This window comes from Akanthomyces muscarius, chromosome 5 (assembly GCF_028009165.1).
Source record: "Akanthomyces muscarius strain Ve6 chromosome 5, whole genome shotgun sequence".
NCBI classification, from domain to species: domain Eukaryota; kingdom Fungi; phylum Ascomycota; class Sordariomycetes; order Hypocreales; family Cordycipitaceae; genus Akanthomyces; species Akanthomyces muscarius.
Window position 1 is genome coordinate 2109384 of NC_079245.1, and position 15109 is coordinate 2124492.

Below are 15109 nucleotides of genomic sequence, written 5' to 3' on the forward strand. Positions count from 1 at the left end.
CCAAAGATGGACTCGGGTTAATCCTCAAAGGCTGGTAGTCTCATCTCCTCGTTGTTATTGGGCCTTAACAAAATAGGTAAGTGGCCGTTCTCAGTGGAGCGTGGCAGGACTTGGCCATCCCAACCATTGGCTCCCCGGCTGTAGAGGATGGAGTCGCTGCATATCTCCAAAGCTGTGAAATGTGCGATTGGATATGAGTATAGGTGTGGCGTCCAAGGGGAAAGCTTGCTTTGTCGAGCCTTCATTGTCGCATACTGCTAATTCTCTTGGCGAGAGCTTAGCACTCACTAACTTCAGAACGAGGCAGTGCATGAGCTCCGTGTGGACTGTGTACTTGGCATTGATAATAGCAGCTGATTTGCCTTCTTCTCGTAGCCGCAATAGAAAGATCCTACCGCGTGATTCAGCAAAAGTCCACAATCAGCCCCTGCATCTGTATTACTTTGTGAGACATCAGCCGAGTTACCCTGGCCCGGGACGCTGAAATGGCAGCCATAATGGCCCTATCGGCGAGGTCGCCTTGTGCCAGTACCTGCAGCCGTTCTAAACGTCACCGATCTGAGGCTTGGATCGACACCGGTCTCGTACAATGGAAGACATCATGGTATTTCCGTTTGTTATCGCAGTGTGGCACGGATACTGGTACCCGGACTGGATGTACCACGTGTGTCCTTTGAGGTTCACTGCTAGCTGCATTCTGCAAAGCTGCTGCATTAGTGTGCAGCGCTGGCGCAGCCACACTGCTGTTTGCTGACGGCGGGGGGAGGCGGCTAGTGACAGGGAGCCCCAGTGGCCAACCTAATCTCGACGATCCATGTATCAGTAATATGCTCGGCGGCGGAGGTTGTACGGAAATATGAAGCGGTGATGGTGATGATGCTGGACGAAAGAACGGACTGCGTTTGCAGAGGTGAGCTGATGGTTCCGTTTGTCAGCTGCCGGAAACTCGGCTGCCAGCTGGCAACCAAAGACGTGGTCCAGCTGTTGGCACACAAGTACTTTCTGTTAAGCGGCCGACACAGCAACTTGCGCCCTCCCCCGCACTCCAGCGGTTGGGACACTAAAGATGCCTGAATCCCACTCTGCGCCTCCACTGAACCACCCCCGCCGCCACGAGCACTGTCGACGGCTTAACTTGGCGACATTCAGGTATTCAGGCCTCCCCTTGCCACCCCCATCGCCCCCATTTGCCCGTGTCTGGCTGGCGTCTTCTGATGCTGATGCGACCTGCCAAGCTGGTACCTGGTACTGGTAGGTAGGCACCTAGACATACCCAGAACTTCAAAAGAGGCTGCCCCCCTCGCATGATTCATCGATTCGTATCCTTTTCCTTTCCACCATTGCCCATCAGGCCTCTGCCTCTTGCGTATCGTTCCCTCGCTCTGCATCGTCAAAAGTTTTCCGGAGTAGCAACAGTTCTCGTCCAGAAGAACTAGTCCGTCACCTACTGCTTCTGTCCCTTGTGCCGCTTCCCTTAAAAGCACCCCCAAAAACAACAACAACCAAAAAAAAAGAACTTTCCGTTTCCAACTCGATCGAGAGATTCACTGCTTGTTAGCATTAAAACTACCCTACTTCGATGGGAGAAACCGCCGCTGTGATTACGAATGGTGCCACAAACGCCAACCACGACGCCTCGGACTCGGCGCCCCCTCCTAGCCAGGACGACCAGCCTCCTATACCGAAGCCCCCGGACATAGTAGTTATAGAGAAACCAGCGTGCCCGCACACTCTCTCAGCGCAACAAGTCGCTGATTACTTCGACACCGACCTCGACAATGGTTTGACTACCGAAGACGCGGCCGACCGCCTTGCGCGGGACGGCTCCAATGCCATCAAAGGTGCCAAGGGACTTTCCATCTGGGAAATCTTCTTGCAGCAGGTTGCCAATGCCTTGACTGTAGTCCTCATCGCCGTCGCCGCCCTGTCCTTTGCTATCAATGATTATATAGAGGCAGGCGTCGTCGTTGCAGTCATTGTGCTGAACATTGTCGTCGGGTAAGTGGCGTATTTGAGTTGTATTAAGATATGCGTTGCTAACATGTCTAGTCTTGTTCAAGATTACCGTGCCGAACAGACTATTCAGTCCCTGTATGCCCTGTCCACTCCAAAGTGCAAGGTCATCCGTGACGGTATTAGCGACACTGTCAAGGCAGAAACTCTCGTCAAAGGAGACCTGGTCTCCCTAGTCACTGGTGATGTCGTTCCAGCGGATTTGCGTCTTGTCCAAGGTATCAATCTCTCTACGGATGAGGCCCATCTGACAGGCGAATCCGTCGCCATCAGCAAGAAGCCCGACGCAATCTTTGGCGATGCCGACATGCCTGTTGGAGACCGAATAAATCTCGTCTTCTCGGGCAGTTCTGTCACACGTGGTCGCGCCACTGGCATAGTCGTTTCTACTGGCATGGAAACTGAAGTCGGGCAAATCGCGGAACTCTTGCGCCAAAAGAAAAAGGACACTGCCGATATGACCCCCACGAGAAAGGCAATCCACACTGTCTGCCAAAGCATTCGCAACATTCTCGGACTTGAAGGCACCCCATTGCAAGTTACTCTCAGCAAATTCGCCCTAGTTCTCTTTGCTCTGGCTATTCTCCTTGTCATCATCGTCTTTTCGGTCAGCCTGTGGAACATCAATGACGACGTCCTACTCTACGGCATCTGTGTAGGTGTAGCAGTGATTCCAGAATCGCTTCTTGCTGTTCTCACCGTTACCATGGCTGTCGCAACCAAGGCCATGGTCAAGGGCCATGTCATTGTTCGCCAGATGCCTTCTCTCGAAGCCGTCGGCGGGGTCACCAACATCTGCTCCGACAAGACTGGAACACTCACCCAAGGTCGCATGATTACCCGTAAAATCTGGCTACGTGACGACCTCACTGGAGTTACGCAAGATACATCGGACCCCTATGATCCAAGCAGTGGCAGCGTTACCTGGTCTGGCTCTCTCGCCGGTAGCTGCTTTGGTGCTTTCCTTAACACAATCAATCTATGCAACAATTCTACGGTCACGGATGGGAAAAAGGAGCCCGAGACTGACACTAGCAGTGTCACGACTGCTTTTGAGCCGGCTGAGTGGCGAGCAGTGGGCGAGCCCACGGAGATTGCCTTGAAAGTCTACGCCATGCGATACGGCCAGGTTCGAAACAGTGCGGACCAGCTGGTTGCCGAACATCCCTTTGATTCGTCGTGCAAGCTAATGAGTGTGGTCTACGGGACTGGCCTCGATGCGTCTCACCATGTCCACACCAAAGGAGCCGTGGAAGTCATGCTTCCAATCCTGGATGAGACTGAAGAGTTCAAAGCCGCTATCCACGCCAAGGCTGAGCTGTTTGCCAGCGAAGGACTTCGAGTGCTTTGCATCGCCGACAAAGTGGTTGAAAGTTCTACTAGCGAAGCTCATGATCGCGCAAAATGCGAATCTCGCTTGCGCTTCCTGGGCTTGGCCGGCCTGTACGACCCTCCCCGAACAGAAACCGCTGACGCCGTCCTTCAATGCCGTCAAGCAGGCATCTCTGTGCACATGGTCACAGGAGATCATATCAAGACTGCGACAGCTATTGCCTATGAAGTCGGTATCCTGTCGAACCATGCTCCTTTGCCCCCCAACACCGTCATGGCAGCTTCTGAATTCGCCAATCTGAGCGACGATGAAGTTGATGCCCTGGATGCCATACCGCTAGTCATCGCTCGGTGCAGCCCTCTGACAAAGGTCAGAGTTATTCAAGCCCTTCACAGACGAAAGGCTTTCTGCATCATGACCGGCGACGGTGTCAACGACTCCCCGGCTCTTAAGCAAGCTGATGTTGGCATCGCCATGGGTGACCGAGGCAGCGATGTTGCCAAGGAGGCATCAGACATGGTTCTGACGGACGACAACTTTGCATCCATCGTCACCGGCATTCAAGAAGGCCGACGACTGGCTGACAACATCCAAAAGGTATGCTCCCAGTTCTTGTAAATATTGGGTCGGTCGCTAATCCTTTGCAGTTCCTGTTGCACCTGCTCACATCCAATCTTGCCCAAGTTATTCTTTTGTTGATTGGTCTCGCGTTCAAAGATGTCGAAGGCAATGCCGTCTTTCCCCTGTCTCCGCTGGAAATCCTGTGGGCAAACCTCATCACTTCGTCGCCGCTTGCTCTTGGACTTGGTCTTGAGGAAGCGCAGCGAGATATCCTGCGCCGGCCTCCTCGCAGTCTCCGTACTGGCGTTTTTACCATGGACCTCGTTCGCGATCAGCTCATGTATGGTACGTTCATGGGAAGCCTGTGCCTGGCCGCATTTATGCTGGTGGCCTACGCGTCTTCTGGCAGCGGTTTCCACGACCTTCCGATGGGCTGCAATGAAGAGGGTGCCATTGGCTGTGACCTAGTGTTTCGCGCTCGTGCATCAACTTTTGCCACCCTGAGCTTTCTTCTCCTGGTCACCGCCTGGGAGGTGAAGCACTTCCACCGTAGCCTGTTCGCCATGGACGAGCGCTTCAGCGGGCCGTCTGCCGTCTTCAAGACAGTATATCACAATCGCTTCTTGTTCTGGTCGGTCATCGCTGGATTCGTCATTACGTTCCCGGTTATCTACATCCCCTTTGTCAACACACACGTGTTCAAGCACCAAGGCCTCACTTGGGAGTGGGGTGTCGTTGCCGGCTGCGTGGCTGCCTATGTAGCTCTTATCGAGGGCTGGAAGGCGTTGAAGCGGAGGTTTGGTCTTGGTGTCGACGTGCTGCCCGCGGCTGTTTCGCCCGCATAGGGCTAATGGAGACAAATGGCATGGCGGGGGTAGCAGATGAGGTGAGATGTAGAGGGACAGGTTTTTTGGATGTCGAATATTAGTATCATAGCTTTCCAGCATACTTAGTTTGGTATCTTTCGCATAATGGCAAACTGCTTTCCTGTCAAGACGTCTGTCGAAGCATAGTCCCTTGCATGGTGACCGCCGAGCTGGGGGCCGTCCCTTCTAACCTCGGTCTTTGGATTTCTGTGAGTCGTAGAGGTGGCAATCTCGCATAGAGTTGTCTTGATCCCGTCATGGTGTGCCGCATCACGAGGTCGCCTCCCGCGTCCAGTGCTTTAGAACAAGAGGAACGGAGCTAGAACAATGCCAACTTCTCTCTTCTCTTTTTTTCCTCTACCTCTCCCATGTACGCGTCTTTTCACACGCCCCCTCCTTGCCGTTCTGACCCCATGTTGCCAACTTCCGGGCGCTGCTGCTGCTGGGTTGCTGCAACACACAAGCAGCAGCGATTTGCGAACCTTGATGGACAGAAACCTTGATAGCGCGCTTTTTTGTGTGTGCTGCAACGTGCACGCCCCCCTCTCGCCTCCAGAATCAAGAGAGACATCTCTATCAAGAGAAGGGAAAAAAACGTGGCAGAGACCTAAAATGGCTGCATGGCTATTGGAATATGGAGATCTTTGTTAGTGCCCGTAGATGTATAAGAGGTTGTGATGCGGCTCTTTCCCCATCCCCGCCTCTCTGGTCCTGAATCTTTTCTTCAAAGGAGCTTTTTGCTCTGCCTGCCCGTTTTCCGAGGGCTTCAGTACGGAAGGCAAAATGGCGCAACGCTCGAGGGTTTGAACGACTCGAGGCACGGCCACCACGGGCTTACATGGTCCAGAGACGAGGCAAAACTACGCAACCAACGTCTATTTTTCGGCCCGTCGGATTTTCTGAGCCCCTTCTCTACGTCCTTGAGTTTCTTTTCCATCTTTCCGTTTCTACACGGGGTAAAGACGACAGAATGAACGACGAGTCTCGCTGCCCATCGCTGTCCGGGGCCCAGCCTACTCCCCGAAACCTGGCTCTGAGTTGAGTCTCTATCGGCTGCTTCTCTTTTTTTTTTCCTCGCACCCGCGTTTCCCTCGGTGAAGAGCCCCCTCGGTACCCCTTTCCCTCTCCTGCCTTTTGGTCCGCCCGCAAGGAAGAGACTAGCACAAAGCTGAAGGGATCCCTCCCCAGTCACCCAGCCACTGGGCCTTGTTCTTTTCTTGTCACCTTTTCTCTCCCTCTCTCTCTCACGGCTTGGCACCCATGTCTAACCTTCCTTGCTCCTCCGTCGCATAGCAAGTCAGTTGGTCCCGTTCGTCTGATTCTCAACGCAAGGCCTCGCTCGGCACGGGAGCGTGAGTCTGTTGCTGTTGGGCCTCATCACCTCTCTCTTCGGTCCTCCGCCCCCTCCCACGCACCCGAACCTCGGCGGTGGTCTCCTGCTGGTACTCTTGTTTTTTCCCTCTTTTGCCAGCGCATCAGCCCGCCCACACCACCATCATCTCCTTCTCCTCTTTCTTCGACGATCCACCAAGTGCGGACATACCCGCAGGCTAGTGCGGGCTTATTGGATGCAACCGCTTGTGCCGCCACGTCCTTCGTGCATGCCCAGCCCTCTGCCCGAAAGTCACGCTTCCCTCCCATTCAGAGCTCCACCATCTATTGCCATGCGTTCTATTATTGCGCAAAAAAAGCGCAGGCAAAAGAAGGCTTGGCCTGCTCTTGGTTTCTGGTGCATCGCTTGGTTAGGAAGGTTTATCCTTTCACGCCACTACCCACCCGCACACCCTCTTTTAACAACTGCCTGATATCACCTCCCTTCCTATTGGCTTGGTCTGGTGTTTTCATAAAGTCATAGGAATCGACATTGTTGGCTACGCCGAAACCCTGAATCCCATGTTCCGGGTGCCCGCATGGACTTGCCTTGCCCACACCCTCTCCGCTTTCCTGTTACCTACCCGTGGTCGTCTCCATATTGTCGTCACGTTGGGTTACTCCAAATCGAGTATCCCGTCGTCGTCACATCCTTGGTAGGTGCCCGGCCCGTCACACATGGGCTGATGCCTAGCAGGCATTATTACGCCGGTCTACCGAGTTCTGCTCCTCCTCCGTCCCACGTTGGCACGCTTTATGGATGCGTAGGCCCAGAACCTGCTCGGCGATACCTCACACGGGAGCAAGCCCTTGCGCCAGCAGCAGATCCATATTCACTATTTGTGGGGATGATCAGAGCTTGATATCGGTGTTTGATGTTTCCAGAGTTCCTGTGCCTGACGACAAGCCAGAGATGCTGTGGGGCTGGAGTGCCGGACAACGGAAAGCTTTGGCTGTCCAAGCTTTCAACGTTGAAATTTCCGCGGTCGCATCTACTGTCACACGCTAGATGGATCCTTGAAGCTTAGGCCAGCAGTGTGAGGATCCCCATGACCCTGGTTGCCTGCTTCATCGGCGTTCAGTCCTAGTGGATGAGAGCTTTTCCTGTTCAGAGCTTGCGAGCCTCTTGCGGCGCCGCGTATCGTTTCTCGAGTTCGTGACCTCGGACTCGAGAGTATCAAACCCGGCAAGCCGGACCGTCGGTGGCGTCTTCATGAGACGTGGTGGCTTATACCGTCTCAGTAGGAGCAGCGAGACCATGAGACCTAGGGGAGGAGGGGGCCATGGGCAAGAATACCCTTCTCGTACACAAGTAGAATGGTTTTGTGGCGCGCCTTGAGAGGGAAATATCCGGGCCAATAGTGTGAGGCTCTACCCCGCCGGTACATGCAGCTTGAGGTGGAGGCAACGTTCTTATGCGGCCTTGGGTCATGTACGTGGCGGGCGCGTGGGCTTTGCGCGCATCATTTGTGATTTGCCTTGTTTTGGAGCTGTCTTATTGGTGTAGTACAGAGAAGCTGGCGTGAAGCTGAGAGAGGGGTTTGATCTGCATCTCGGTCTATAAAAGACGCTGCATCCACCATCATTCCTTCTTCTTTTCTTCCTTCTCCATCAGCCTCTTTCAATATCACAACTATATACACATTTTCCAAAACCACCGTTTTTTTAAACACCATCAACCTCTAAAATGGATCCCTGGTACGTTGAAGATCATCCTGTCCTCGCCAGTGCGTGCGAGCTTTGGAAGAGAGCGAGGACTAAGTCGTTTTTGCGACAACTTTGCGTCCGAAAAGCTCCTCGACCGAAGACAAGAAAGAGAAGCGTCGGCTGACCAGTCTAGCAACTGCACCTCCTGCAACTGCGCCGGCGGCGCCTGCGACTCGTGCAAGTGCGACAGCTGCGGCCACTAAACCGTCCAGCCATGGACAGCCACAACAGCCAGGGTCGAGCACAGCTCGGTTCAGCAGCAGCCGGCCCGACTTTGAGACGAAACGCAAGCAGCGATCGATTTCGGTGACAAGATATGTCGGGGCGGACTGATGGAAGATGGTGAAACGCGGGGTCTCTTTGCTTTCTTGATATTCTTGATATTAGATTGCGCTGCTACTCGTCCTTTTTTTTGCTTCTACCAGTTCCTTCTTTCCCCATTCTCTTAGGCTGATAGCTGTAATCTGATCTTGGTTGAAATACCTTTGTTTGGCGGCCGAGCGTGATGCTCCGCCGCTGATGCATATCCTGTGCTCTGTGATGTGATGAAATTTGTTGCTGCGCTGGACGAGAAAGGCCGGCATGTCTGACAGATACCGTGGTGATGTTTTCATTGAAGGCCGCTCGCGGATGGACTAGCATGGTATTTTACACGGCTTTCTCGGCCGGGAATGAATTTATTTAGGGTTGTCGGCACAAGCTGCCGAGCTGCATCTTCATGCGGCGAATAGATCTCATCGATCGAGGGATATCATCGCCAGACCAGAGGTCTACGATGTGATGGCCAGGGTAACTTTCTTTTTTTTTCGCCTTCTTCGCAGCGACTAGGGCGGCACATGTCTGGGTACTGTCCCATGTCCACCCAACGGCTGCACAAACGACGCCCGGCTTTTGTTAGCTGCTTGACAGCTGAGCAACCAGCGGCCGGGGAGCGACGATCGCACCAAGTGGAGATAAACCGGGGAGAACGTTGGCGTGGCAGACGTCATGGTGCCAGGGATGTCGAAACGACAACCTCGTCGCAGAGGCTCGTGATTCGTCTTCTTGGAGGCTTTCTTGGCATTCATCACAGCGGAAATTCATGCATATTCCTTGCCACATCAGCAAACCTTGATCACCTGGATCTGCCTGCAAGAATTCTGGCGCAGACGTCCCAGGTCTCGCCGGCCAACTACTTGTCGCCGCACATGGAACCTAAATATTTCCTCGAATAACTACGCGCTAGGATTCTGACGGCGGCCAATGTTGGAAAAAAAAAAAAAGTCTTGGCTCTTCATACAGCGGGGAAAGTAGCATCGAGATTCCCACACAAGCTGAATGGAGGATGAGTTTTCTTGTCCTTTGGCTGGCACGCGAGCAGCTTTTCTTCTCCTGGGTCATTCCTGCAAATACAACAGCCTCAGTTTTTTTTTTAACGAAAAACAGTGGCGATGACAAAAGACGGCGCGCATTTGTCGCCAGTAGCATCGCCAAACGCAGTGTCTAGTCGCCACGACGCGTCCACCCGGAGCCATGATGCTTTTGATCACGATGTCGAGGCAGCGGCCGGTACTGCGAGCGAGGACCACACCGGCACAGAGCTGTCCGCTTTAGACGGCACAAGCTCAGGATCTACGCAGCGCCGGACCGACTCGTCGTGCAACGCGCACAAGAACTCGCCTCCGCTGGGGCTCTACCACCGCTCGCTGCGCGTGACGTGGCAGTGGTTCTCGGTCAACATGTCGACGGGCGCCATGGCGTCGCTCCTCGGGCAGATCCCGTTTGGCTTCCGCGGCCTGCGCACCATTGGCGAGATCTTCTACGTCGTCAACCTCGTCACCTTTTGCGCCTTCCTGGCGCTCATGGGCGCGCGCTTCGCCCGCAAGCCGCGCGCGCTGCCGACGAGCCTGCACCACCCGAGCGAGAGCTTCTTCTTCGGCGGCTTCTGGGTCGCCGTCGCGCTGCTGCTCAACGGCGCGCAGACGTACGGCGTGCCGCGCTGCGGGCCGTGGCTCGTCGCCGCCGTGCGCGTCCTCTTCTGGCTGTACTACGCGTGCGCGACGTGCGTCGCCGTCGCGCAGTACCACATCATCTTCCACGCCGAGACGCTGACGCTGGCCGACGCCATGCCCGCGTGGGTGCTGCCGACGTACCCGTTCCTGGTGACGGGCGTCGTGGCCGCCAACGTCGCCAAGACGCAGACGGGCACGAGCGCGGTGCAGATCATCGTGGGCGGGCTGGCGGCGCAGGGGCTCGGCTGGACGATTGCGCTCTTCATCTACACAGTCTACCTGACGCGGCTGATCAGCAGCAAGATGCCGCCGCCGTCGATGCGGCCGGGGCTCTACATCTCCGTCGGCCCGGCGGCGTACACGTGCGCGGGGATCCTGCTGCTCGGCCAGCAGGCGAGGAAGCACATCCCCGACGACTACCTGGGCATCACGGCCTTTCCGGTCGGGGAGCTGTGGTACGCCGTGTCGGTGCCCGTGGGCATCTTCCTTTGGCTGCTGTGCATGTGGTTCTCGTCGGTCGCGACGCTGTCCATCATCCGCGACGCGCGGCGGATGCACTTTTCGCTCTCGTGGTGGGCGTTTGTGTTTCCCAACGCGGGCATGGCCATTGCCACGATCCAGGTCGGCACGGTCCTGGAGAGCAAGCCGGTGCAGATTGCGGCGTGCGTCGTCTCCGTCATGCTGGTGCCGCTGTGGCTCATGTGCGCCGTGCTGCACATCCGCGCCGTCTACCGCCGCGATCTCCTGGCCCCCGGGAAGGACGTGGGCGTGGACGACGTGAATCAGGCGCACGACGTCAAGCAGCGAAAGGCAGATGCGAGGCGACAGCTGCGGCGCGAGACGAGGAGGAGCAACAGCGCGCGGATGTCGTTTGGCAGCGGCAACAGCGGCGGTAATAGGTTAAAGATGCAGCAGAATGGCCTTCGGTCAGTGGCTCCAGCGCGTGTGGATGAGGAAGTCACAAATGAAAAGGAAGATTAAGATAATCAGACCTGTCTGGAACACGTATATAGATCGGAAAAGAAGACGCGGCTGTAGCATGGGAAGAAAGGCTGGCAAGCCAAATGATTGTAATTAAGAATTGGTAAATATGTTATTTATATATTGCTCTTTTACCGTGTATTTTTGTTCGTCGACATTCCTCCTATTAGTCGTCAGCTCCCTCCATTTTCACCAAAAGATTGGTAAGGGAGTAGCTACGAGGCCTACTTTGCTATCCCGCTACGAAGCGAGTCTCGTCAATTGAGTTGCGGTGCGGGTGCATTCGAGCTGTTTCGTTCGACCAAACTATTTTGCAAGCTCTCATCTGGTGTGTCTGCTCTGATTACCGGGTGCTTGGAGCCACGATATGTGAAAGAAGCTTATTCCGGCAATGCCGTAGATTTAGAGTTTGGTGGTCTCGTGCCCGTACCGTCGGCGCCGTTCAAGCCACGGACGACGCCGGTGATGACATCTTGTGACGGCTGCTGTAGTCCGCGCCATCCGGACAGGAATAAGAATGATGGCAGATGCCGGCCTGTCATCTTTGGCGTCGAGTGCTCAATTTCGGGCATCATCTTTGCTTTGGCAACCCGCCATGCAGAAGACGGGTTCAGGGTGCTCTGCTGTCAGCCGCTACCTACAGCCCTGTAAGGCCGCCTGAACAGCCCTGTACAGCGACCAACGGCACCGCTGCCCGCGCCCAACGCGGCGCTCCACAGCGGACCTTGGGGAAACCTTGGCGGACCTTGATAAGCTCCGAAGCCCGATCCGCAGAGGGCATGACGCTGTAGATTCTGCTTGCTGATGTGAAATTAATAAACAGGGAGATGGGCAGTCGAGTTTTCCGGAACAATAGACAACTATTTCTCAACCCAGCAGCCATAACAGGCGGATATTGCGCAGCTGAAAGCGTTGCTTGTTTCGTCAGGTAGCTTCTGTCGTCTTCCGTCGCCCCACCACCGTGCATGGTCGCCGGATCGCTCGCCAATTTTCTTTTCGGACTTGTCCTCTTCCGCCTTGCTGTCTCGTCTTTTTTTTCCTCCTTCTTCTTCGTTGTCTTGCAGTCGATTGCTGTCGAGAGCTGCTGGAAAATCTACAACGTTATTCTTTTGCTCCCGAATCCCACCCAGCACCTCTCCCTCTCTGCGTGTCACTCGCACCGCCTCCCTCTCCGCCATGGCTTCCGATGGCCGCCAGAGCCTCGACGCACCGCCCGTCTCCCGCGTCAAGTCGTCCGCCTCCGTGGCCAGCGCCTTCAACTACCCCCACGGCCACCTCAACGCGCTGAGCGACCAGCAGGAAGACGCTCTGCTCAAATTCAAGGCTCTTCTCGAGAAGCGAGGAGTCTGGAAGCGCGGGCCACCGCCGTCGCACAACGACCAGACACTGCTGTACGTGGGACAAAATTATAAGCCCAAACAGGGCCGTGCTACGGATGTACAGCAACCCAAGCTAACGCCGTCCAAAATTCAGTCGCTTCCTCCGTGCCCGACGCTGGATCGTAGAGGACGCATTCACGCAGTTCAAGGAGACCGAGGACTGGCGCGCCGCCAACGAGCTCGACGTCCTCTACGAGACCATTGACCTCGACGCCTACGAAGAATCTCGCCGCCTCGTGAGTCTCCCACCACCCTCAAAGCAAGACCGGATAGTCCGGAAACTGCCATCTGCAGCCGTAGCACAGCACTGACGCACGCCTCCAGTACCCCCAATGGACGGGCCGACGAGATCGCCGCGGCATCCCGCTCTACGTCTATGAGATTCGCACCCTCGACAACAAGACGGTCGCCAACTACGAGAAGAACGGCGCCAAGTCGGGCTTCTCCAAGGCCAAGTCGGACGGCAAGACGACGCCCGGCCTGATGCGCCTCTTTGCGCTCTACGAGAACCTCACCCGCTTCAGCCAGCCCTTTTCCACGCAGCTCACCGACCGCGAGAGCCCCGACATCCCCATCACCCTGAGCACCAACATTGTCGACGTCTCGGGCGTCGGCCTCAAGCAGTTCTGGAACCTCAAGGCGCACATGCAGGCCGCCTCGACGCTCGCCACCGCGCACTACCCCGAGACGCTCGACCGCATTTTCATCATTGGCGCGCCCTTTTTCTTCAGCACCGTCTGGGGCTGGATCAAGCGCTGGTTCGACCCCATCACCGTGTCCAAGATCTTCATCCTCGCCCCGCACGACGTGCTGCCGACGCTCGAGACCTTTATCGACAGGCGCAATATTCCTAAAAAGTACGGCGGCGAGCTCGACTACAAGTTTGGCCAGCTCGGCATCCCGGACCCGGCCTGGGACGGCGTCGTCGAGTGGGACAATGGCTACACGTCGTTTCCCTCGGGGCCACTGGTCTGGGAGGACGTTGATGGTCAGTCTGACCGCCTGCAGTGCATTGCGTTGGGCTACAAGGACGGCAAGCCCCGACGGGAGCGCGTCTGCACCATGCCGCGCACCTGGTCGCCGCCCGTCGATGGGGAGGCTCCGGCGACGACCAACGGAGTCGACACGGCCGCTGCTGCTGCTGCGCCGGCTGAGAAGGAGGCGGCGGCGCCCAACCCGGAGCAAAAATCGCCCGAGTCCTTCCGCACCGCTGATACCCAGGTCGACACCCAGGTCGACAACAACGCCGACGCCATGGAGAAGCTGGCCATTGACGAGAAAAAGGTGGCCGCCGAGGCCCCCTCTGCGGTGGCCCAGGCTGCTGTTTAGTCGAGGGTCGGCTTTTGGACAAAGTACGCAACTTGGATGTTTTCTTTTGGATAGACGAGGATGAGAATGATGATGAAGTCATGCACGCGTTGAAATGAGGCCATTTTTGCATATGCTGCTATTTGAACAGCAGCAGACGGGCATCTACGCTAGGTCATGGCGTTTAACTATATACAACCTTTTTCTTCTTTATATACCACCACAACGGTCCTCGGGCCTAGTCTCGCATTTATACTGCATATAGATTTGCATTACTCCTTTCGCATTCCTCTGCGGTCTGTCCCGGTGCATGTACTTGACTTATTCATTGGATACTCCATATATGTTTATGCTTTATAATTTAGCATCGTTTCAATTCTTCTTGTAACCCCTTCTCTTTCGCCACTCCTCCACGCCCTTTTCAACCTCCCCCCACGTCACGCCATCCCGTATCAGCCTCATCGTGACGCCCAGCTTCTCCGTCTCCATGTTCCGGCTCTCGTCGTCAAAGAACAGCATGTCCTCGTACGCGATCCCCGTGCGCTTGTGAAGCACCTCAAAGTGCTTCATCTTGCTCCCCGGGTAAATCTCCATGCCCGCGTCAAACGCGTCCCCTGCCTTTTTCCCCTTGGGCCCCGGCAGGTGCAGCATCTTGAGCAGGTCGCGGGCGATGCCCGGCGTCGGCGTGCGCGACGCCACGCCGAGCTTGATGGGGTTCTCCGGCGATGCGGCGCGCGGCAGCAGCTGCAGGATCGAGGGCACGTCGGCGTAAAAGGCAAAGTCCTCGCCGTGGCGGTCGGCGGCGGCGGTGTGCGCGCCGTTGGCCTTGAGCGGCGGGGTGACGTGCGTGTCGACCCAAAAGGGCCAGAGCGTGTAGTCGAGGTCAAAGACGATGAGGCGCGGCAGCGGCAGGCTCGGGTCGGCGAGGGAGGCCGGCACGACGCTGGTGGTGGGGGATTCGCCGTTGGAGGATGTGGTGGACGCGGCCGTGCCGCTGCGGGAGAGCTTGCGCATGCTGGGCGGGGATGTGGTGCGGATAAAATGTGCGGATGAGGGTGGCTTGGGGAGGCGATTGAAAGAGGGAGGATTTTTTTTCTTGAGTGAGTGTGTGCGTGAGGAGTGAGAGTGCGAGTAAGAGGACGATGAAAAAAGGGTGCCTATCAAGGGAGCCTGAGAGTAGTGATGCTCGTCATTGAAGCCATCTCCACATAATACCGGGTAGCTAGAACCTCTACGAATCCCGTCGTTATCAACGCCCGTAATTGGTGGCAACTGTGGGTGGATCTTGTAGAAAGAGGCAGCAAAGGACGAAAGATAGTTTTGAAGGATGGAATAAAATGCTTTCTTGTCATTGCTTAGCTTACAGGGTTTTGGTTGAATCTAAGAGCTCAAGTGTGGTTCAATGCCCGTCTCACATGAATCACGACGGAGTCATTGTCCAGAATAACGAACATGGAAACACCCAATGTTGCTTGAACTAGGTATTTCGTTTTATTTGCAAGCATGCAGTGGCTGCAGAGTACATGAGACTTGCAGATTGTAACTCTTGATACTCCCGCTGAATACAACTTTTCCCGCTGCAATATTTTGACAGCAAAA

General features: G+C 55.7%; 5 protein-coding genes across 6 annotated transcripts; 4 read left to right on the plus strand and 1 right to left on the minus strand.

Moving 5' to 3' along the window:
* Nucleotides 1–1579: 1579 nt before the first annotated feature.
* LMH87_009983 (uncharacterized protein) lies at nucleotides 1580–4752 on the plus strand (the record flags this gene model as incomplete). The annotated part of the gene is made up of 3 exons (XM_056197071.1): nucleotides 1580–1998; nucleotides 2050–3943; nucleotides 3994–4752. The coding sequence occupies 3 exons, from the start codon at nucleotides 1580–1582 to the stop codon at nucleotides 4750–4752; spliced, it is 3072 nt and encodes a 1023-aa protein (XP_056054156.1).
* Nucleotides 4753–6683: 1931 nt separating this feature from the next.
* Nucleotides 6684–7172, plus strand: LMH87_009984 (uncharacterized protein; the record flags this gene model as incomplete). The annotated part of the gene is made up of 2 exons (XM_056197072.1): nucleotides 6684–6800; nucleotides 7056–7172. 2 exons carry the CDS (start codon nucleotides 6684–6686, stop codon nucleotides 7170–7172), a joined length of 234 nt encoding a protein of 77 aa, XP_056054157.1.
* Nucleotides 7173–9281: 2109 nt separating this feature from the next.
* Nucleotides 9282–10823, plus strand: LMH87_009985 (uncharacterized protein; the record flags this gene model as incomplete). The annotated part of the gene is made up of 1 exon (XM_056197073.1): nucleotides 9282–10823. One exon carries the CDS (start codon nucleotides 9282–9284, stop codon nucleotides 10821–10823), a length of 1542 nt encoding a protein of 513 aa, XP_056054158.1.
* A 1176-nt stretch (nucleotides 10824–11999) lies between these two features.
* On the plus strand, nucleotides 12000–13531 carry LMH87_009986 (uncharacterized protein; the record flags this gene model as incomplete). The annotated part of the gene is made up of 3 exons (XM_056197074.1): nucleotides 12000–12214; nucleotides 12297–12438; nucleotides 12527–13531. The coding sequence occupies 3 exons, from the start codon at nucleotides 12000–12002 to the stop codon at nucleotides 13529–13531; spliced, it is 1362 nt and encodes a 453-aa protein (XP_056054159.1).
* Nucleotides 13532–13882: 351 nt separating this feature from the next.
* On the minus strand, nucleotides 13883–14524 carry LMH87_009987 (uncharacterized protein; the record flags this gene model as incomplete). Of its 2 annotated transcripts, none has more annotated exons than XM_056197076.1 (1): nucleotides 13883–14524. In XM_056197076.1, the coding sequence occupies one exon, from the start codon at nucleotides 14522–14524 to the stop codon at nucleotides 13883–13885; it is 642 nt and encodes a 213-aa protein (XP_056054161.1). The 2 variants fall into 2 exon arrangements, with proteins under 2 accessions (XP_056054161.1, XP_056054160.1); XM_056197075.1 differs by having other exon boundaries at nucleotides 13883–14161.
* Nucleotides 14525–15109: the final 585 nt, after the last annotated feature.